Source organism: Lepisma saccharinum, chromosome 29 (genome assembly GCF_977018435.1).
Source record: "Lepisma saccharinum chromosome 29, izLepSacc3.1, whole genome shotgun sequence".
NCBI classification, from domain to species: Eukaryota; Metazoa; Arthropoda; class Insecta; order Zygentoma; family Lepismatidae; genus Lepisma; species Lepisma saccharinum.
Genome location: NC_139257.1, coordinates 46,172,332 through 46,197,503, shown reverse-complemented (window position 1 = coordinate 46,197,503; position 25,172 = coordinate 46,172,332). Strand labels below are relative to the sequence as shown.

General features: G+C 38.1%; 1 protein-coding gene across 4 annotated transcripts in view; it reads right to left on the bottom strand.

Moving 5' to 3' along the window:
* LOC145981341 (ABC transporter G family member 23-like) overlaps positions 1 to 25,172 on the bottom strand; it is a 27,042-nt gene extending 1,870 nt beyond the window's left edge. For 2 of the 4 annotated variants that reach the window (XM_083114558.1, XM_083114557.1), the window contains exons 1-9: positions 25,110 to 25,172; positions 23,248 to 23,439; positions 15,697 to 15,856; positions 14,807 to 14,961; positions 13,375 to 13,482; positions 10,198 to 10,288; positions 5,379 to 5,594; positions 3,844 to 3,932; positions 612 to 804 (exon numbers count right to left, since the gene is read on the bottom strand). In XM_083114558.1, the coding sequence (XP_082970684.1) occupies positions 612 to 804; positions 3,844 to 3,932; positions 5,379 to 5,594; positions 10,198 to 10,288; positions 13,375 to 13,482; positions 14,807 to 14,961; positions 15,697 to 15,856; positions 23,248 to 23,432 (1,197 nt within the window). In that variant the 5' untranslated portion in view covers positions 23,433 to 23,439; positions 25,110 to 25,172. Of the gene's footprint in view, positions 1 to 611; positions 805 to 2,445; positions 2,490 to 3,843; positions 3,933 to 5,378; positions 5,595 to 10,197; positions 10,289 to 13,374; positions 13,483 to 14,806; positions 14,962 to 15,696; positions 15,857 to 23,247; positions 23,440 to 25,109 lie in introns of those variants that run through there. The other 2 variants (XM_083114559.1, XM_083114560.1) reach the window with 2 other exon arrangements.

The window sequence follows — 25,172 nt, the reverse complement described above, 5'->3', positions numbered from 1 at the left end:
TTGTAATTTCCATATTCTGTATATCTATATGCAATTTGCAGAACTGTATAGTAACAAAAAGCTGTTTTTTATAGTTAGATAATCAGTGTAAAATAGACTATAAGCTTAAATATAACCCTGCTTAAAATAATAATAATAGGAATAATTGCTGTAACTTACAGCCTGGAAGTCACAGAAAATAATATTTTTTTTTATAAAAATATCGTTACAATTTCAACATTCGAATTACATTAACTTTTTCCAGAAATCACGCGGGGGGGGGGGGGGCAAGTGCTTCACCCCATCCCAGCCCTGCGGGCGCCCTTGGATTCTAGTATACTAATTTCAGCTGATATTCGAACATCAGATATAGATTTTGTGACATCACTAACGAACATTTTAATATTCGAAAAATCTGTTTAAAATTGTAGGAAGGAGAGAAATCACTTGCTTATGTGTATGTTTACTTCCTGTATTGCATTACAATTGTTTCTGATTTAGTTATTGTTAATATTATGTTTGTGCTATGTAAAAAGGTTGTTTTTATTTGAGGTCATGCCCTGGCTACCAGACTATACACAGACTGGTACATTAAACTGCTCTTTCACCAAAGAATCAATAAATGAACTTACCACTCGATCATGGAGTTCTTTAAGCTGGGAAATGTACCAGCAGCTGTAGTATTTCCATGGACTACGTTGGCACTGATGTTCAGATGCATCATTATTCACAATTGTAAACACAACATATTTTGGATCACCACCAATTGCGACACAGAACAGTGTAACTTGGACAGCTGGCAAGCCAAGTGCAAAGAGAATAAATCTGAAGATAAAGAAAAATTCCGATGAGCCATTACATTATGACCACCCCAACCCGGGAACATTTAGCATGCCTCGAGCACGGAGAGTATCACGTGACATGCTGGCAGCATGCTATATATTGGGCAGGTCCACAGACTCACTGTTAGTAGTGTCTCAGACGTCAGAATGGGAAAAGTGGCCGATCTCTCCCAGTTTGATAGACATCAAATTGTCATGGCACGGCGCATCGGTACCAGCATCTCTGAAACGGCATGGCTTGCTGGCTGCTCTTGTGCCCCTGTTATAAGCATGTATTGAAAGTGGTGCAATGATGGGCAAACAACGACATGTCGTCCAGCAGTGAATCGACAGCAGCTCATTGGTGCCAGAGGCCAACGGAGTTTGTCATGCATTGTTCTGAGCGACTGCAGGGTCATAGTGAGAGAAATTGCCCACAGGTACAACAGTGGTGACCAGGATAATGTTTCACAGCACACGGTTCATCAAACAATGCTGGGATTGAGGACATAATGTGATAGCACATTAGGTAGGTGGTCATCGGTGTAAGTTCTGTTAACAACAACCAAAGTAAAGATAAGAAACAGTACAACAACAAAAGTCATAATTCGCTTAAATGTGATTTAACTACAATCACTATACTCCACTATATGAACATTTAAAAAAAATGCTAAAGTTAAGCACTCAACATTCTCAATGACATAACATAGACAATCCAACTGACGAGACTACAAAAAGAACGGGCATTTTATACGTGACAACAAGTGCAAGTCAAAATCTGCAATCTCGCTCAGCCCCTAATAAATGAGCACCCAGGGCAACCCTGGTGTGGGGAGGGGAAGGAGAGTAATGCAAAATTTAATTAAATGCCACAGTTTGCTCCCTCCCTAACGTACTACAATGTTGCATGCTATAAACCCACGTCACTGGAATTACTAGGGAATAGCTGTTTTCACACCGATCGTTGAGATATGCATTTTAGGACATGAGATGAAGTAAAATGAACACACTTTGTTGCACCTTTTCATGAGATTAGCACATTTATGCCCTTTTTACCTCCTCTTTGATGCTTCAGCACCCTTTTAACTTCCTTTTCTTTCATGTTTTGTTAAACAAATTGGACACAAAAATAAATGATTTTCACTCTTCTTGAGCAGCTATATAAAATCCCTTAGTCTCATTTTGTAGAGCAGAACGAGAGCTATAAAATGGTATGATATAATCATTGCAACCCCAATAGTTCTCAAGATAATGTAGCAAAACCCGCGAGAGAAAAAACAAACCTCAACAAAACGTATTCGGCAGAAGCACAGTTCTCTCTGCGGTCCGTGCGCATTATACACAGAAGGCGCAGGAAAAGAGAGCATTGAATAAAGGCATTTTATCAGCACCTTTTTGAAAACATTTTCAGAACCTTTTCTTCTCTTTCTCGACCATAATTTTGCACCTTAAAATCCCTTCCCTAGAAACTACACAGCCCATGTTCATGGATTTACGGTTTATTTCTCAGCACAAAGAAAGAATACGAAGATCTACTGACACTTCTATGGCACAGAAACAACCATTCTTGTAGAAGTTAGCATAGAGTTTGCAACTCTTGCAGATACCCATAGTTAGGAGGGCAAAAGTGTTTTCTTCATCTCTAGTTTTGCTGTCCACGGCTCTGGGCAAGCTTACAGGCACAGGCTCCTACAAAGAGAGAGAGAATTGCATTTTTCCTCAACAAAGAACCAGTGGGTACTACTTTACTATATGGGCACCACTTATAAATAATTTATTTCGCACTTTTTTACATTGCTAACGTACTATTCTGGAATGCGGAACATTTCTTTAGGTGAAATAATAAATTTCTAACGAAAATAATGTCTATTTCATACATTTACGAGTACTTACTGTTATTCGTTATTTCGATTCTGTAACACACATTATGGCGATAGCGTACTGGTTCATCGCACGTTGTGAAAGTGTTTAGTCGATTTATGCAGTGTTGCAACCTTGTTCACCGGAAAATACCTACTTTCGTGCCCGGATTTGAAATTATGGTAATACCTCGCAAACCATTGATGTTAGCCCCACAAACCATTCACGCTAGCCCCCAAAACCATTCACGCTAGCCCCCAAAACCATTCACGTTAGCCCCACAAACCATTTTCCGTAAGGTAAGGTTGGGTTAGGTTAGGCAAGCATAGTTAAAAAAAAAAAATTAAAAATACTCTACACGTCATGTTCTAGTGAAAACACGGCGAGTTTGAAACACTGACTACGGGGTTTATGTCATCTAACACACGGAACATTGTGCTCTCGTGCAGAAAGCAAATGGCGGCAGCAGAAACAGTGTGTCGGACAGAGATTTTCGCAGAAAACAACATGTATTCGCATTAAAATGGATCAAAACTACATTCACGAACTTCCACAACGCTAGAGAAAATGATTTGTGTAAGTACTTTCTCCTGTAAAAAGTAAGAAATCTGTCACTCCTATAGTAAAGTGTTACCAACCAATGCAGTTGACAAGGAAGCATGGAAACATTATAAGTGAAATGGAACCATGACTTCAGAATTTTGAAAATTCTATCATAGAGCATGCAGAAAGCAGAAAAATACATGAAAACATTCTGTGCAAGTGGCACTTGCCTCGCCTTTATTCAGAATACACTACTGCATACAGAGCCTGATGGGCCCTGCCCAAACACCCCTATGTGCATTAATGATACAATGCAATGTACAGGATCAGCTTGACCTCTTCTTGTCATCTTCAAGAATAAGCAGCAATGTAAGTAAAAGTAAAGTGCTCCCCTGTGGGCCCCACACTTCCTTGGTCACGGCCGAAGGTAGGGGTGATGTGATCAGCACCATGCCCCTGGTCACCTTTACCCCCCAGAGTTTCCTCCAGGTATCCACTTTATAAGATGCTGGGTGGGTGCCGGAGCTACTTGACCAGGTGGAAAAAATAGCAGTGTTATTTTCTAGATTACAGTAATGCCACTAATAAGATAAAATTATTTATGTGCACAATGTATAGTACTTGAACAAGACACACTTACCCAATGTTGCGAACATTTACAATTGAATTCTTCCATATCAAAGCCAATACATGATTTCTTGATAAACATTGAAAGAGACAAGACTGTTCCTTAAGGGAAACAAATCAGAAAAGTTACATTAAACTTACCATATTTATATGTGTTACCAAAGTAATCATTTTAAGAACAATTAAACAAACGTTAATTGAATTCGCTTTCTTACTTATTCAACATTTTGATGGCATTCTTGATTAAATAATTTCCAAACATTACATTCATTAAAAAGCATAGTGGAAAAGGCACTCAAAATGAACGTTTAATTGTTCATAATTCATTTAATGTTGATCTTAATTAGAATATTACAAAATTCAATACCAGAGCTTCATCATGTTTTAAATACTCTAATAAAATTAATCTAAGTATACAATATAGGATCAGTGCAGACATAAATTTTAAAACACAAAAACTAACAAGAAAAAGAAACAAGGATGATTAGTATGTGTTTCTAAGTTGTTCAAAACACATTTCTTGGGTTTTCCATTCATCACAAGTTATTAATATAAATTACATACAGTTGTGTCTGCATTTATGAGTATTTAGTCCATCAACCATATACAAAAGAAAAATGTAAATGGTTAACTGTAAATGGCTTCATAAAACTTTCCTTCGTTTCACAACAAACTTGAAAATGAGAAATTTTGAGCATCTGTCAACTAATAAAATATTATCGACATAATTATCAATATTTCTTATCTATCTTTCCTTAATAATGTGTATTTCTGGAATAATTAGCAGTTACAATTCAACAAAGGTGTGCTGAAATAACATAATGATTAGAGGCACATATTTTTGGTAAATAAAAAAACAAAATTTCGGTACAAAAACAGAATCAATTTCGGGTTCAAAAGCGGAAAATAAAATAAAATTTCGGTGTTATAGCAGTGAATAATCACATCAAAATTGTTATATAAAATGACATTTTGGTTTTAAAACTGTGAATATAATTCTAAATTTGATTTAAAAACTGCACTTATTACACAAAATAAACTTATAAACGCAAAGTAAAATAAACTAAATCAATCAATCAAATTCAAATATTTACTGCAGAATTAATAAATTTTCCATGAATTGCATAACTCACAGGAATCTTCAGACTTCAGAAAGTGTCGCGTTGGTATATAAACGGTAAATTTCGTGTTTAAGAGTATATTTCGCATTTTGCAGTTCATTTCGTATTATTTCGTGACAAAACAGGGTAGGAAAATGCACCTCACACCTTGCAGAAACATAAAAAATGAACATTACAGCATGTTATTTCAAATTTCGTGTTTTCGTCAAAAACGAAATATGCATGCCTCTAATAATGATAGCAAAGAAAAGACAAGTAAAAGAAATTGTCAGGAGATATTGATCCCATTTACCGGTGTCAAAAACACAGCATAAAACTTGGCCTTCCCTTGAAAGTATATACCTGATAGAATCTAACAAACTGACAACACATCACCCTATGAAGGCTGTCATTTTTGATTTTATAATAAAATTCATGATTACACTACCTTGTTGGAAAAGCCACTGGACGTTTTCACTTCCAACTCTTTCACACTCCATGTAGATGCATTCTCTGCAGGGCCTGGCTTCACATCTTTGTCCAAGTCTCCTTCCATGCGAGCAAGCTTCAGAAACACATCGTCAAGAGTTGTGACTGAGAATTCAATGATCAAAGCGTCAGGAGAATCTTCAACCACCATTCGACCACCTCGCAAGAAACCAACCTACCAAAAGAAACACCTCTTCATTCAACTTCATACATATATGGCGAGCATTGAGAATTTAGTTTCCAGCAGATGTGTAAGTTGCAACCACACATTTTTTTAAAAATTTACACAGGAGTAGAAAATTAATTTATTCTTTGTTTTCCAAAGTAGAATTTTCAATCTCTCAGCACAGGATAAGAATCAGAATTGCATATTGAATTAAAACTTTCCAATCCTATGTTGGACCTTGTCTGACATCATGATTTTCCTGTTCTGCTCCGATGTTAGAAGACGTCTCAGACACTTTTCTTCTCTCATTTGTTTGCCTGCTCTGCTGTCGGAGCCTGTCTGTAATATGGACTCTAGCCAACAGCCTGTTTCTAGGCAGGCCATGTGTTTTGATGTGAACCGATGATCATGTGTTTGTTTTTGTGTGGTCGTGCTAGTAGGAAAAATAGCAGAGAGGAGGCATGTACGAGGAGGTACCCAAAAAAACCTGTAATTTTGTCACCTTGTTTTATTTTGACTGTACATGTACATGTTGTAGGTACATTCAGGTAAGCGTGTCTACTCTAGTCACCTTCAAAGTATTGCCCATGTGTTTTAATGCAATTGTCCCAATCTTTTTCCCACTGTTGAATACAGTTTCGAAACTCCTCTGGTGCAATAGTCTTCAAGGTTTTGTCCGTAATGTCTTTGACCTCATTGACGTATTGGAATCGCTTCCCTTTCACATTCCTCTTCATCCGCGGGAACAAAAAAATGTCACAGGGTGCTAAATGGGGTGAGTACGGGGGATGGGGTACAAACAGCATGTTGTTCTTTGCCAAGAACTGTAGCACTGACATGGGCCATGTGGGCTGGGGCGTTGTCATGGTGCAGTAACCACATTAGCAGACACCCGTCTCATCTTCAAATCGTCAGTTAAAATGCGCTGGCAAGCACTCCAGGACAACTCCACTTCTTCAGAAATTTGCTCGATGGTCTTTCGACGATCTTCATTAATGGCATCTCAAACTTTTCCAATGTTTTCTTCATTTCTGCCTGTCGAAGGACGGCCAGGCCTTGGCAAGTCTTCAGTTGACATGTCGCCATCTTTGAACTGGGAAAACCACTCGTAGACTTGTGTCTTTCCCAAAGCAGCTTCATTAAAAGCTTGGCAACGGTCCCAGCAGTCATTTTTCCCAACAAGAAACAAAATTTAACACAGGTCCTTTGCTCCTTGTGTTCCGCCATCTCAACAATCACTCAAAAATTGCCAGACTCTTGCTGCAACACCACAAACAATGCTACACTACGAACGAACCGGTCAGCACAGAATAATGCCAACTTGCAGATTGATGCAAGATATCCCATACTAATGACACCTAGCGGCACAAGCCGTAACTACATCGATAATCCACGCAACTTTATGATTCCAGTTTTTTTTTGGGTACCTCCTCGTAAGTATATTATAAACAAAAATATTTTAAATATTTTATGGAACCTAAAATAGATAATAAACTTATCAGGCATGCTCATGTCTATGTTTCTCTCTTTCAAAACTGTAGGTTAATTACAAGTAATCCATCAACCTTTATCCCGTCCAAAATAAATAAGAGCTGGGGAGTATGCAGGTGGCAGAAAAGTTGGACTGGAAAGGGTTAACATAAAACTTCATTGCACAACAGACCTGAGAGAGCCAGGGCCAGCCAAGCAGCTTTTCGTGTCACGTGATCAATGCATCTAGTCCCATCACTGTTATTTTCCGGCATTTAAGACAGTAGCCCACTATTACTTTCAAGAAGCTTTCCAGTTGTCCTCAGGACGATGGGTCAATACCGACATTTTTGGTGCTCCCGCCAGTAATTGAGCCTGGAACAACTCGCACCACAGATGATCACACTCACCTATTGAATTAGCTTTCTGTTATTTCAGACGTTGACTATTTAACACTGCTTATACCTCTCTGAGTTAATCACAATGATGATAAAACAAACACAATGAAACACGTGTGCTATCTTAGGCCTCCCCGATGGTGCAGTGGTAGCACCCTCACCTTGTAATCAAAGGGTCCCAGGTTTGATACCCAGTGGAGGCACATAGTGGTTCCAATCCAATTTTAAACTGTAGGTCCAGTCCCAATTAGCCTATATGTGCATAAAGTGGACTTAAAACAACAATTCAAAGCTCAGGATCTTGGAAAATCAGAATTGAGCATTCAAACATTCAACATGCTTGGTACCCAGGAGAAACTTTTGTTAATATAGTTAAAAGTTATGAAATGGCACAAACATTTTGTAATAGAACAGTCAGGGGCGGCCGCTCATAAGGACGATGCACTGCAATGTGTAACCACAAGTGAACAAACATCACATTAACATTTATATATTAGCTTTTACATTGTCTGAATTGCAAATATTCCATTGCTTATAGATCGTTGGTTAGTCGGTTCTGCATTCATTCTTCTGCGACAATTGCGAAGTTTGCATGCCACCGTTCGGGGGAATACGGAACTTCGAGAGAAATCTGGCGGGGCGCCGTCCTCCCACTTTACGAGACGTAGAGCATTTTCAGGCGCGGTCGCGAGGGGTAAGAGGCGAGGGAACTGTGGGAATAACACGCGCGGGATCTGCGCCTGGGAGGACGGAGGGTTTGTCGTCCGAAACCCACCCCCAGGCGAAACTGGCCCTCTCTCAGGAGAACGGTAAACAATGAAGAGTTGCCAGAAGCAATGAAGTTAACATAAGAAAGAAAATTACCAACCGTTGAAAAAAATTATTCTGCATTCCATAATCTTATTCATTTATGACATAAGAGTAGAGCAATAAATAACGCAATTTCCAATGAGAAAGAAAATATCGGTAACTGAAAATTTACAGAGTCTTGCTTGATTTTTGTTATTTACCGTCGCTTTCTGCTACTTTTCGGTAATCACTACGATGAGGATGAGTGATGATATAATGACATTGATGGAGGGGCACTCGCAAAGAACATACATACCTATGCCGGGATTCGAACCCAGGAGCCCTGGCTTTGTAATACGGTATGCTAGCCATGGAAGTCGGCTATAGATTCTTGTTACACGCAAAATTATCGTATATATGCGTTGTATTTTTTCTGAGTTTAGTGGAAAGTACATTTGGATTACAATGATGTGGAGTACATCATGTAGATTTAATTACATGTTTTGATTAGCACGTTTGAAAAAATTCCTGATAATGTGACAAAGTTGTCCAATTTCTTTTCAAGGCGGATGTTAAATAAATTAGAAACTCGTCATCTAAACTCGCCGCTACAGAAACCTGTAAATTACAAATTTCTTAAAATTTGGCAAAATTGTCTGGCAACCCCGAAGCAATAAAACGACCGGATGGGGAGACGATAGTATTGACACTCCTTGTTTCTTCGTTTTCCATGGAAAAGTGAAGCTTTTTCGGTACTTGTGTGCTGTAATTGTGCATTTTTCGCGATGAACAGTGTGGAGAAATTGTTGGTGAGAAGTTTTTCTAATGAAAAAATAAACATAAAAAACCTAGGCCTAATTTGAATCTACCTAGAATAAGTGTCCAAGAAGGGAGGACGTGAGTTCACTCGCATATTTCGCGTTGAAGGACAGAAGGATGAATTTCAGTTACAAACATGTCTGAAGATTTTTGGTAAGTTTGAAGTTTTTACTTTAGAGCTTCTGGTAACGCAGATATAACCTTTCCAGTGAGATATTTATTTTGGTGCCCTATTTCACATATCAATAGTCATGTTGGACAGGAAACTTTATCTGTGTAACTTTTTTACTAGAAATTTTTACTATCAATGCACGTAAATATTCGTCATTGCGCTTATCAAGTTGTGTAAAATTTAATATCCTTTCTTCTGAATTATCCCCTCTGTTAAACGACTAAATCTGTTAGAATTCTATTTATTCTTCCATCTTCTTCGGATTACTGTTAAATAATTATTAATTTATTATAATATGTGCAAACGTGTAAAACATGATATTCGGTAAACACGGACGTATCAATTTATTATCACGTTGGCTGTTATACAAAATTCATCATTTAAACTCACATTACTAGTAGAGCAAATTTGTGCCGGTCCCCGTGGCGGAGTGGTTAGCACATCGCGCTACGACGCCAGGAGTCCCGGGTTTGAATCCAGGCCTGGGCATGGATGTTTGTGAGTGTCCATTCATCAATTTCATCATATCACTCATCTCCATCTTCGCAAATTAGCCAAATGTGGCACAAAAGGTGAAGTAAAATATAGCAAACCAATAGAGCAAATTTGTGAGCTATCGCCCCTCCACTTTGGTTCACCACGAGCCGCCACTGAGGACGGTACCTAATATCAATTCAATATCGACTAATTTCTTCTGAGAAAAACATGCGAATAAGAATATAATAATAATTATGTGACACAATATTATGCCTTGCAATGAAAATTACAATTTATTCAGTATTCAATATTATAAATAAGTAGTATAGTCTTTCATATTAATGTGGTGACATTTCACAAACTCATTTGTATCATGAGACACTACATGTAATTGAGTGCTGGTGTCTTTCTTTCGAATTGATTGTATCTGGTAATACAAACTAGAAGTTCGAGAAATGTCACCACATTAATAAAATAATCTGTTTACCCGATGAGCATATCTCGCTTCTTCAGCATAATGCGTTGTTATCACTATTGTAGACATTCCTTCTGAAAGCTTTAGAAGATGTTTCCAAATCCTGAGAACAGAAGTTAATATTGTAATGTGTACAAGGAACTTATGAACAAATGTTAAAAACGTAGTTTACCAAAGAAGGATTTCAGTCATTAAATATGAACCAATACTCTCCCACTTCATAACCTAGACTCCTCACAAAAGTTGGAATATTGTTACATTAGGCAATACGTGCTAGGCAAGATCTTGGAATTCAACAACGCATGGTATCTGTCTGCTGCACGTTCTCGTGTTTTCGCTGACATATGCCACCCTGCCTATCACCTATTGTCTAATCATCGTCACCTTGTAATCAAAGTGTCCCGGTGGAGGCACATAGAGGTTCGGATTCCACTTTAAACTTCAGGTTCAGTCCCGATTAGCCTTACTGTGCATAAAATGGACTTAAAAGCACCAAATCAATCGATCAATCAAAACCTATCGCTTAATATAACAATATTCCAAACTCATTGAGGGGTGTATTTGAACTGTATTCTATTTATATTGTAATTTGCATATTTTATGCCACTTTTCAACCTATCGGTTAATTGCAGTATTGAGGATGAACATGAAAAAGATGACGGAACAACCAAAAAGAAACATCTATCCAGGATTTCAACTACAGAGGCTTTGACTTTCCAGCACACACTGCCTCACTACAGAAGCTATTTCAGTCAAACCTAATACTCCATACATTGAAATTGCACAAAAACAAATGCAAGCCAAAAGTAACTGCAACTGTGAAGCTTAAAATTTTTCTATGTATTGTATTTCCTAGGCTCTGAAGTATTAAATTTCGCTAAGGATGAACCAATATCAAATTTACTATTACCAATAATGACTACACAATGGAAAAAAAAAAAACAACAACATATTCATGTACCAGGTGTGCCGATTCATAATTCTTAATTGATCCGAAAGAAAACAGGTGTATCTGGGGAGAAAGGTAACAAATGCTTTATTCAAAGTATGCGCCATCGCTAGCTATACATTGTGCCCATCTGTCCGTCAAATTGTGGATGCCCTTCCAGAAAAATCATTCACATTTTGAGGTGATCCAGTCAGCAAACCATTGTTCGACATCTTCGTAATTGTTGAAGTGTTGCTGGGAAAGTGAGTGAGACATCGATGAAAATAAGTGGTAGTCCAAAGGGGCTAAGTCTGGTGAGTATGGTGGGTGGGGCAAGAATTCCCAGCCAAATGCAGAAATGGTGTCTCTGACGCTTTTCGCTGTGTGTCATGAGGTGTTGTTGTGCTGCAAAATCACTTTTCCGTGTCTTGTTGCCCAATCTGGGCACTTTTCGATCAATGCATGGTTCAAATTAATGAGTTGTTGACGGTATCGAATGGCATTCACTGTTTCACCTGGTTTCAGAAGCTCATGGTACACCACACCCTTCTGATCCCACCAAATGCACAGCATTGTCTTCCTTCTGAAGCGATTTGGTTTTGCAGTCGATGTTGAAGATTGTCCTGGGTCAACCCATGACTTTTTGCATTTTGGGTTCCCGAAGTAGATCCATTTTTCGTCCCCAGTCACAATCCGATGCAAGAAAGACTTACTTTCATGCCGAGAAAGCAACACTTCACACACTGTTTTTCACTTTTCCATTTGTCTGTCGTTCAGATGATGTGGGACCCATTTTTCTGCTTTCTGGATCTTTCCCATGGCATGAAGACGATCAGATATGGTTTGGCGATCAACATTTAACTTCTCTGCCAGTTGTTGCATTTGCATATCGTCTTCGTCCAACAGTGCTTGCAATTCAGTCTTGGAATTTTTTCGGCTGGCCCGAGTGATCTTTGTCTTTCAAATCGAAATCACCACGTTTGAATCGTCAAAACCAACGCACACACGCATCTTGCGTTCGGACATTGTCACCGTACGTTTCCACAAGGATACGATGGCTTTCACTCGCGTTTTTCTTTTGATTGAACAAGAAAAGCAGGACGTGCCGCACATGCTCCTTATTTGGTTTGAAGGTCAACATGTTTCCCACACAAACCCAATATCACGATCACTCGCACTCGATTGCACATCCACGGTGCTTTGACAGGTACTGTCCTGGCAACACACTGACGTAACAGTGGAGACTGTGCAACAACCCTTGCTTCCAGCGCCATCCAGCGATGAAATTAAGAATTATTAACCGGCACACCTGGTACCTCCTCAATTAATGTATGACTACGGTGGATTTTGCCTTAGAAAAAGAAGTTGCACATTAGAATTTTATTTTACAAAAGCAGGGTTCAAAAAATTTCGCTTTGATGATCACAAAATAACTACCAGTGAACAGAATTGGAAATTTTGCTGATAAAACTGGTATACCAGTGTATCTCGATTGTCCAGTATCAGTACCACTTTGGCCTATTCCTATTTTTTGCTAATATACGTACATTTGACTGACTATTTTAACATTTATCAATTCAATTTCACTTGTAACTGACATACAAACTATTTTTGAACTTTCTTTTTGTGCAAATTGTTATATAACTATTACGATATACAACTGACTGATTTGCTAGGAATGAGCTAACATCACTTGGTGCTCATGCCAAGATCCTTTCTACTTCATGCAGTTACTGAGATTCATATTTGAGTATTCAAGTTTCTCAAAATTACTCCAAACAGTTCTAAATGTTAAACATTATGTATTGCTTTGAAACTTTAAAATGCCATTCAACCAGTTTCATGTAAAATATTCTTACAGTCAAGTACAGCTTGTCAAGACATTAAAAAAAAAAGTCTTGTAAAATCAATTCTCATCATAATATTCTTCCATGAAATTAATATTGGGGATCATATTACATGTACTCTGTCCCCGCTATCTCTGGAACAAGGCTGCGCATAGCGGCAGAGAAGGGGGGCGGGAATCGAGTGGTCAGAGTGAAGCAGTACACACTGCTGCGAAGGCTGGTAACTGCAGTTGCTTTTTCCCTCCATGCAATCCCACTCCCTCTAGCATGTTCATTGGTGGACACCGTCTCATGTCACTACTTGCACAGAGACTTGTTTTCCTTTCCTTGCTCCAGAGAAAGATGGGGCAGAGTATAGTAATTAAATTATTTTTTTCTTTTCACGATTGATGCTGCTGATATCTGAGCACTCACCTTTCTCGGAGCAAAGGGTCCACTCCTACTGTAGGCTCATCTAGGATCATTAATGAAGGTTCATGCAGCATGGCGATGGCAAAAGACACTCTTCTTGCTTGCCCTCCACTAAAAAATAATTCTATCAGCATCAGTACACTAAATGTCAGTTTTTTACGTTGCACACTTTCCAGATGCAAATAAGCTCATACATTCGCATTCCAGAATTCTTTGTTGAACACAATTTGAACTGGCTTAAGCTATGAGGTGCTTGTCATGCACTATCAGATGCAGTGAAGCTGACGAATCAAAATATGAGTCGAAATAACAAGTTGATATTGATTTGGTTGCTTCAGAAGCCACTAGGTCAGAAAGGAACACATCTTATGTGTAGACAAAACAGAAAGAAACACATTTAAATTTGCAAGTAGTACTACAAAATCTTATATTTTAACTAAATTTGTTAAAAGGGTTCAAAAGCACCAACTATGTTAGAAGAAAAAAGCCTTCCCGAGAAATAACTGCACTTAGATATCAGTAGAGTCATGCATATGTTGTTTTTGACGAAAACACAAAATGTTAAATAACGCATTGTAATGTTAATTTTTCATGTTTCTGAAAGGTTTGATGTGCATTTTCCTACCCTGTTTTGTCACGAAATAATGCTAAATGAACTGTAAAATGGGAAATTTAGAGTTTATTTACCAACGCATCACTTTCTGAAGTCAGAATTTCCTGTGAATTATGCAATTCACAGAAAACTGATTAATTCTGCTGTAAATATTTGACATATATGTTTACTCATTCATGTGAATATCTCTTAGCCTGTGGAACATGGTGGCTACCATATGTAATGTACCAGGTGGTTATAATTAAAGTGACGGTGTTCAGAGTGGTACAGCACGGGCTGTAATGAGAGTAGCAGTCTGAAACTTCGTAGATATGGTAATGAAGCAATGCGCTCGCGAATTATGCAAAAAAAAAAAAAAAGTTCCAATTCTCGCCACCAGGGTAAAAAATGGCGCTGTAAGCAGTCAAAACGTGGAATTTTTCGTAACTCTGACGTCAAAGTCGGGGACATTGCCTAACCATTGTGTGAGCTCCCTGGTTGTTGTTTGTGTCGCTTGTTGCTTTTTCCTTTAGTAATGTTCTTGTAATTCGAATAGTGAAATTGTAGCGATATTTTATTACAAAGAGTATTGTTTTCTGCGTATTATAGTGTTTTTCCTGTAACTATACCAAGTTTTGACTGCTTACAGCGCCATTTTTTACCCTGGTGGCGAGAATTGGAACTATTTTTCTTTTTGCATAATTCGCGAGTGCATTGCTTCATTAGCATATCTACGAAGTTTCAGACTGCTACTCTCATTACAGCCTGAACACCGTCACTTTAATTATAACCACCTGGTATGTCAATTATAAGCACACTAGAATAATTCAATACTGAAATTACCTGAGATTCTTCACATAACGAGAACCATTGGGAAGATCCAGTAGCTCCAGGAGGAAGGAGATCCTCTTCACAATGTATACCACTTTCAAACCGAAAACACGACCGAAGAAGTGCAAAGTTTCATATATTGTGAAGGCTCCATAAAGAGCTAATTCCTATCAAAAGAACAATCATTTAAAAATAAAAAAAAAACATTTATTCTATTTTCGTAATTGTCTTTACACTAAATTTAAAATAAGTATTTGCAATCAAATCCAGATTCAGTTCTAGTACTCAAGCATTCAAAATGTTCATGAATAATACACAAAATAAAAACATGGCAGAAGACAGAGATGATAATTTTCATTCAGCAGTTTGGCATACATTTACAAATGTATAACTTGGAAATACAGAGGGAAATTTACTGGCTTCTGGTTTTTCAAACTAAAAAGTGCTAATTACTAGACCTTACGGGCAGCTAACACAATTTCATGAATAGTGTACTGGGAGTGTGATTCTCCAATGGCATAGTGACAAATCTGTTGCCTTGTAATCAAGGGGTCCCAGGTTTGATCCTTGATACAGGTGCATTGTACAGTAATTTGGATATAGGTACAGTTCAAATTAGCCTATCCTGATCATAAAGCTTGATTAAAACTACGAGAAACTTTTTTGACTATAAAATTCCCATTGCGTGTGGTGTTTATGTCATGTACAGTCACGGACACTTCTAGGTTGTAATGATTATATTGACTTTCAATGCAATAGCCACAATCCAGAAGTGTCTGTGACTGTACATCAGATGAAATGCAATACTGATTACCGATTATTGTTTATTATGCTGGTTTGGTTGATAGGGTGACTTTATTTAAAGAAATAACTCATGCCATAAGCACATAAAAGGAACTTACCTGCGGCATGTAGCCAACATTACATCCTGGAATTCCACACCTAGGATCACCTGGAGCCACACCGTAGAGGAGAATATCTCCAGCATCCAGCTTTATTAAGCCCAGAATGCAGCTGATGAGGGTTGTCTTCCCTGCTCCACTTGGTCCCAGAAGCCCATAACTGCAATGGTACACTCACCTCACTCAGTACTGAAGCAGTTTGCTTCTTTAAACAGCATTTTAGTTTAGTTTAGTTTAGTTTAGGACTACCGGTGTGTACAAATTACAGTACATGGTAATATAGGACATGTCGATACTTACATTACAATACAATACTACATTAATACAACCTTGGTGACAATGAAGTTCGACCAGAAATGAATACGTGATGAAATGCACAGAGGCATAGGCGGTGGAATGGGTGACCCGCAGAAGTGACGCATGTGTGTAAGAGGAGGCGTGTGAGCAGGCAAGAATCGTGATCCCAGCATGTTGCACCCAAGGTCACGTAAAGAACGAAAACGGGGAACTATACGCGTGACATTGAACTTCGACCAGGCACCAGACCCATACGGAAAATTCCAGATAGTGGCGCATTCGACGGAAGCATGACGTCACGGACACGATAAGGGAGTCCGCTGTATATAAGCGTGTGCTGTGCACCGAGGAACCGCAGTGCATCATCACCATGGCCAGGGACAAACCTATTGACAACACCGTGAGGAGAAGAGTGGTGGAGTTGCAACGGGATGGACTCAGTGAACGGGAAATAGGGCGCCAACTGAACTTACCCAAGTCAACCGTCCACTGCATCATCAAACACCACCAAAATACGGGTACTACAGAGCCAGGTAAGGCCCCTGGTCGAAAACGCCTGCTGAGCGTGCGTGACCTACGGATATTTAGGCGCTATATCCAGACCAACAATCATGTTTCTGTGGCCGAATTACGACTGTGGACTCGAGAATGCTTTCACATTGAAGTGTCAACCAGAACCATTCGCCGTTACCTACAGCGATGCGGTTACCGAGTGTACAAGGCGAAACGTAAACCCTTCCTTTCCATGTTGAACAAAGGCAATCGACTACGGTGGGCACGAACGTACCGGGGATGGACATTTCGGCAGTGGAACAGGGTTTTGTGGACGGACGAATCCATTTTCAATGTTGTGTACGGGAAAATACGGAAAACAGTCATTTGTCAGAAGGAGGAACAGAATGAAGCAAAATGTTATGCACGTCGGGTACAGAAACCTGCACCAGTGATGGTATGGGGATGCATGACGGCATCTGGGGTTGGCCCACTACACGTCTGTGAGGGCATTGTGAATGCACAAGCCTATACACGCATACTGGAGCGGCATCTTCCCACAGTGCGAAGGCACCTGTTCCACAGGCGGCATCTCATCTTTCAACATGACAATGCCAGGCCTCATACAGCGTGGCTGACAAGAGAATGGTTGACTCGCCATCACGTGCGAACTCTGCCATGGCCACCATCGAGTCCCGACCTCTCGCCCATTGAGAATGTGTGGCGTGTTCTTAAGCGACGTGTGCAACAGAGGGGACCCACGACAGTGGCTGCTCTTATCGCCTGCCTGCAGGAGGAATGGCACCGCATCGATGTGGAATACCTTGAATGACTCTTCCGCAGCATGCCCCGACGCATTGCCACAGTTATTCGCCGACGGGGCGGCGTCACACCATGGTAAACAGCATCCCCTCTAACAGTGGTCGGACTTCAATGTCACGTGTAGATGGACGAAAATGTTTTATTTTGTGTGGACACCATACATTGCTGCGTTGCAGCGGAAATTTATGTTTTCCTTTGTTCCATGTAGCCTGTTGAATAAAATATGTTCAGCATATGCATGTGTTCTCCTTCTTTCACAACGCACTCCTATATTTGTGACTGGTTGAACTTCATTGTCACTAAGGTTGTAGATTTTACAAATACAAAATACATAGCCAAAAATTGTAAAAAAATTGGGTCTTACTCTGGTATTACATCAAAATCACAAAAAAAAATATAACATGAGAAGATATAGCACATTACAGCCTACTTCTAGGTGACACTAATTATCCATCTTTAATTGACATTTAATTTTACAAGAATAATATGTGAGTATACTAAATTATGGCCACGGTGGCTCAGTCGGTAACGCGTCTGACTACCATGATGAAGGTCCCAGGTTCGATCCCCAGTCAGTTCAAATCCGGGAACTTTTCTAACGTTGGAAGCGGCCCCGGCAACCACCCAGCGTCAAATAACATTGGGTACCTGGGGGAAACCCTGGGGGGTAAAGGCAGTCAGGGGCGTGATGCTGATCACATCACCCCCAGTCACGACCGGATCAAGAAAGTGTGGGGCGTTACCCCCACACCCCCTATATGCCTTCATGGCGTGATGCTCAGCACAGGGGAGCACTTTACTTTTTTTTTGTATACTACATTATAGACATTTTGTCTTATGTAAAAGTCGCTTCCATGTATTCAGCTATAGAATAAAAAACATGCTTCAGAAGCATTGATTTTATCTTGTGCTTGAATATCATCAATTTTGGTTCTTTCCTCACATCTTGTGGTAGTTTATTGTAGAGATCTATGGAAGAGTTTAAGGGACCTTTCTTACATAAGTTAAGGTGGCAGTGTTTTATGTGAAGTTTATCTTTATTTCTTGTGTTTAGGCCATGTATTTCCTCATTTGTGGCAAAGTTGGAAATATTTTGCTTAACATAAATTAAGCATTCATAAATGTATATGCAGGGGAGAGTTAACACATTAAGTTTACGGAAAAGAGTTCTACATGAATAAGTTTTCTATACTCCAGCTATGATTAGCAACAGATACAATTCAAACTATATTAATGAAGAGTTCTCAAGTTATTATTTTTTTTATCCTTTCATGCAATCAGACTTTTATTCTTAATGAAAATGAAACATTTTCTAATCATGTTCATAAAGAATTAAAAATAACTGTATTAATATTATGCTGCATATAATTACACTATTGTAAAATTGGTGATCCTGAACAAGCATTAATCCACTGCATTTCAATATAAACCTGCAATACTGTGTGAGATGTTCTTGATTTATAAATATTCTTTAAAACTTTTTGATAACACAGGGCCGCAAATTAAATTCAATTTAATGTTGTTTTTTGTTTAATAGGTGAACTTTATTATTTGTGCCATGCTGATCACGAATATGAAATTCGTTTTTCTCTATCACGCAAGGTTTTCTTACAAATCAAATTTCAAAATTTGGGCTTTGTCCAATATTGCATACTGTTTTATTATAATTTTTCTTTTCTTCAATCAGAATAAGTAGCTTATCACACTAAACGCATGAACATGTTTATTTTAAAATGAATATAGACAGACACAAAGGACCCATATAATATAGAAAACGACATATAGCAGTATATAATATACACACAAGAAAATCATTACACAATACATATTTTTCAGTTCTGTTTAGCACGCTTTCTTCTGCAAACTTTTCTAACTTTCTTGTGATTTTCTTCTGGCGTTTCTCTGTACAATGCCCAACAGTAGCCAGCCCTCACGTTAACACTCCAATGTCCTTGATACCTTCTCTCCATATCCCTCATGTACCGTTCGCCTTGTTCCTCACTTAATTCACCGAGATTTTGTGGAAAGTTATCAAGGTGTGAATGCAAAAAATGTAATTTGAGATCCATGGTGCAACCCAGCTCTTGAAATTTAAGTAACATATTCTCAACAACTTCTCTGTAATCAGGACTTTTGTGGTTCCCCAAGAAGTTCAACACTACACTTTTAAATGCTATCCAAGCATCTCTTTCAGCTACAGTCATTGTTTCCTCGAAGTCTTTATCATTCATTAATTTCCTAATGTCTGGTCCAACAAAAACACCTTCTTTCACTTTGCCGTAGATAGAAATTTGTTGCATATGAACTGGAAACATTGTCCTTCCTTGCTAAGTGCCTTCACAAATTGTTTAATCAGCCCTAATTTGATATGAAGAGGGGGAAGTACAACTTTCTCAGGACTGACTAAATGTTGTTGTACGATGTTCTTTAAACCCGGGTTCAACGTTTTCCGTGTTGGCCATTATTTTCTTTCCCAGTGGTAATATCGTGCCCTACTATCCCACTCACAGATGTAACATGGCATTTTCGTATATCCACATTGTAGTCCAAGTAAAATGCTCAAAACTTTAAGATCACCACACACCAACCAACCATGGTCCTCATATTTAATTTTATTAAGAACAAGTTGCATATTGCTGTAGGTTCCTTTTAGTGACACAGAATGAGCAATATTACATATTCCATTATGTAACAGAACAAATTTTAAACTTGTTTTATTCGAGTAAATGAATAGCCTCCAATCAGTTCAAAGACAAGGAAAATTTAACTTAGTCAGCAAACCGGACACATCACAACAAAACACGAGAGAATCTTGTTTCGAGAAATAAGGCACAAATTATTTTTCTCGGTGTCTGTACCACGAAAATGTTGTTCCACGAGCCAGCAAGTTCTTTTCGTTAAGTCTGGAACCAAGAAGTTCAGCTGATTCTTTAGATAAATTTAGGTTTCTAACTAAATAATTGAGTTCGCTTTGAGTGAACGGTATAGGGTCACGAGATCCGTGTCATCTTCCATTTCACTTCCTTCCATTGAATCACTTAGTGAACCAGGATCACTTACACACTCAAGACTTGATGGAGGTGTCGGTACAGGCAAGTCTGGACCGTTCAACACAGGTCTCATTGCAGAGGGAATATTGGGATACACTATCCTCTTCTTATTTCTAATATTTCGGCCTACAATTTCACAGGAACAGAAGTGTGATCCTGAGGCTCCCTCCACACCATGGGTATTGCAAATGGCATAGATGGCCGCTTTCCCGTGCTCCAGTTTCGTAAAGATTCCACACATGATCTACATACCTTGTGTGGGGCCCACGATTTATCTTGATCTAGTTTTATTTTAAAATATGCGTAATATGCTCTTCTTACAAAATCTGTAATTTCCTGTCTCTGTATCAGGGGACACCTTCATGGCGTGGTGCTAAGCACAGGGGAGCACTTTACCTTTTTTTTTGTATCAGGGGAACAAATTCACCGCAGATGTAGCAAAACATATCTGGGCTATTCAGACAACCACGAGATGCCATGGCCACACCATGCAAATTAGGACTTTTGAGAGTTACATATAAAATTAATTTCAAATGATATATCAATGTTTTATATAGTATTATTTTCAGCATTTAGGCAATAAACTTATTAATTAATTTAAATAAAACAAAACTTCGGAACGAGTTTACAATACCGGACCACTCTCCAATTTCTATGAAATGTCGCCTACTCACTAATTGTGAACTCCTGAACACGAATCTGCATGTAATAATTGGCGGTCAAGTATGGAAATCGAGAAAAAAACGAAATAAACTATGTTTTCTTAACGTAACGTAACCTTACCATAAGAACAATAGTTCCACGGAAGACGCCATTTTCCCAACATGAAGAAATCAACAGGCAAGACAAGGTATAGTTCTCGTAGCTAAAATATTAATTTTTCTTTGTATTTATGCTAATGGAACCTAACCTAACAGGCCTAACCTAACCTCGTAGGCATTCCTCGTCTTACGTCAGCAAGATTGTTGTGCATAAAGGAAGACCATTAACGAATTGCGAAACAAAGATGGTTCCGAATTGCTGTGTAGGGACAATCAGCGTGGTAAATCGCAAGGTTATTTTACAATTTCTAGACGTAAATGTACAATTTTAACAAGCGACCGCCAAATATGAACTACAGTTACGTCATCAGGACACCGAAATTAGTAAGTAGGCGAAATTTTATAGAAATTGGAGAGTGGTCCGGTATTGTAAACTCATGCCCAAAACTTCTCTGTATTTAAAGCTTGTTCGTCTTTATTAGTTGTTGAATAAGTTTGAAACGTACCAATGACATCTAGCGACAGTCACTTCAATTGCACTGAAACGTGCATACCACAACCCACATATAAAAATAGTGAATTGCAAAAAATTCTTGCGTGATGTGAGAAAACTAATGCCAGTTTCAGCATCAGCAAGTTCAAATGCATGTAAAACACCCAAAATTATAAAAACAACAGAACCCATGCGGCCCTGTGTAATTTAACTAATAATTTCAAACACAATTTTGTAGAAATTTTTACATTAAATTGCTGGGAACTTTGTGACAGACATTATGATAAATTAAATGACAAAAGACAGATTTGTGAGAAATATTATCTGCTGAAATAACAGGGTGTCTATCAAAATAACAAATCCAAAATTCTTGACTTTATCCTGACTTTTTCTCCCTTTTTCATAACATTTATTTAATCGCCCCCTGCTTAGGTATAGTTGTAAATTAAGGAAATAGACATTTTTATTCAATGAAAAACACCTACCACAAGGGTGGTTAAGATGAAAACTGAAGCTGCACTTTAAGAAGAGATATAGAATTGCTTTAATTATTAATGCATGTAAAAATTAATGCTTCAGACTTCGTGCTGGATGGGGAATGGCCATTTCCAAATAAAAATATTCAATTTTATCAAATCCCTGTACAGGTAAATGTCAATGTACATTCACTATACTGTAAAAAAAAATTGCAAAAATTCTTGACCACAAGCATAATTTCTTGACTTTCTTGACCTACCTGTTGATTTCTTGACTGGTAGACACGCTGAATAAAAAAAATTCAGTCTTTTTGCAAAATTTGATATTTGGGGAAACTAATGCAAGAAACTCACTGAACACATGGATTTAAAAAAAATCAAATGAGCATTGTTAACCCTTAAACAGAAACATAGGTCTTTACTTCATAATTAGAAACATTCAGTCCGAGAGACCTCATTTTTTAATATTTTTTACATTTTTTAAAGTCTTTTTAGACAATAAAAGAGCAAAATTATGATTAATAACTCAAATTTATTGAAAACTTAAATTACATGGGAAAACTTAGAAAATGTATTATGTAAATCACTTCCAACTTTTACTCATTTGATCATACATTGGCATTGAATACGTAATGTGAAACACCCGGTCTGTTAGACCTGCAAGTTGTCAAACAACACTAAGTGTCTCGTAACAAACAGTCACAAGCTGAGCAGTAACATGTGCAGAGTGTAGGCAAGTGGTTGATAATAAGGTACTGTGGAGGGGGGAGACGTAGCTCGATCAGTGTTGCCACACTGTAGAACTACAAAACACTAAAGGTCTGACAGGCCGATGTTTCTCTTTAAGGGTTAAAGCTGCACTCTGTAAGTCTGATAAAATTGAAAAGTGAGTGTCAAGCACTCTACATTGCCATGATATCACATTCAATGGTTCACTTTTGATCTTGCCAGATATGTTTCTTGGTTCGAGTCCCAGCCTGCGTGTGCATGGATGTTACTCAAGTGACAGAAAAGCAACTTGAAATAACAAAGTACAAATTCAACTGGTGTACATCAAACTATTAGGGTATTTCCCTCCTCTCCTTTAGTGCATCTGGTTTATGTGCAAAAACAACATTATCCTTACAAGAACACCAAATGCAGATGAATTGTACACTTACATCTGTCCACATTCTACCTTCATATCAAGGCCAGAAAGAACAGTGATGTGTTCTCGCCTGCCATAACTTTTATAAGCTTTTTTCACTTGAACTGGTAGTACTATTGAATCATCGTCAACAACTTTGTGTTGCAAGATTTCTTGGCAATTATATCTCTCTTCTGCTTCATCTGTTACTTCTTCCATCAGTTACCTTGAAGAAAAAGACAAAATGCAGTTTCAACACTTTACAACTTGCACAGCAAACTTAGTAAAATCCTATACTGAAGTGTTGATTATTGCAGAAAGAGAAATACATGTGTAAAAGTACCATATTGCAGTGTCAACAAAGAATAAAGGAAAATGTTCAGGTAACAGTTTCATACATCGGAGACACATTTCTTCAATTTTACACAAGAAACTACTTACGGAAATGAGTTTCTCCAAGGTTTACAATGCTCGTCGAGGTATTTTCTTTCATCGTGGAATATATTTGACCAGGAAATCATGTATTTTTCAAGATAAATATCTCACAGACGCACAATTGTCATTGCTTTCATTTGCTTGCCCTACGACAACCGGATGCTGCGTACGTTTGTTGACGTAAGCCCCTGTCAGTGTTTCAACCCCCCCTTTTTTTTACTATGCTTGCCTAATGTAACCAAACCTAACCTAAACTTTTCGGAAATGGATCGTGGGGCTATATGTCAGCTACCCGTGCATAATGTATAATTTCCACCGGTGACAAACATGATAGTAGGTATTTTTCGGTGAAGAAGGTTGAAACACTGCATACCCACAACGTGTCAACATGTGCCTGCCATATTGTGTGTTCTGGAATCGAAGAAAGGAATAATAATAAAAAAAAAACACCCAGAATGTGAAAAATTGACTTTGTTTTTGTGTAAAAAGCATAATGGCACCTTGAACTATGTTCCACAATACACAATTGGTAAGTACGAACCATGCGAAACACAAAATATCCGATTTTAATGTGTCTCCGAACTATGAAACTGGTACCAAGGTATGCTAACAAAATATTTTGCACTTTTTTGAGTAATATGCATCACATCAGTCTGGAACTAATGTCTTAATTGAAAGATTATCAGCATACACAACTCTGAGTTAGAGAAAGCAATGTACACAATATTACCACACAAGCAAGAATATATCCTGCACTGAAATTAAAAATAGTTTCACAACTAAAATAATTCCTACAAGACAAAATAAGTAACATAAACGGAAGCATTAAACCAATGCCACTCTTGCATTTTCTTCCCTGCACCAGATATTCAGAATGGTCTAAAAGAAAATAAATAACATTTGCTATTGATTAACACAGCTTTGGTTATCATTGTCTTCATAAAATAATTTCATTTCCATGAAAAACTAAAATCTTAGTATCACGTGCATGGACGTCCGCAGGATTTTTTCCAGGGAGGGGGCAAGGAAGGTATTTTTTCCAAGGGGGGGCAAACAAGGCACATTTTCTCCAAAAATAGTGCTGTTCCCTAAAAAAAACATTGCTTAAATAATAATTTATTGTGATCATGCAATAAATAGCACATATTACTATTGTGGCTAAAATGAAATTGTGTGTGAAATAAATAAGTTTTGCTGGACTTTCATTTTTCAGGGGGGCCACAGCCCCCCTTCCGGACGCCCATGATCACGTGCAATTATACATCACAAATGTCCATGATTTTAAATAAATTCTGAAGGAAAGTTTGAACTTTGAACATAATACTAAACTTGGAATAATTTGTAACTTGATATCTTGTCAGGTGCTAGAATAATTTATTCCTTCTTTATTGTTTATTTACTGGGTATAAAGTATTTTTACAAACATAACATAGAAAGGTCAAGAAACTGTTTTCAACTTACAAATATTATACACCTTAAACTTCATAGAGGTTTCTAGTGTCGGACAATAAAAATATTGATTCA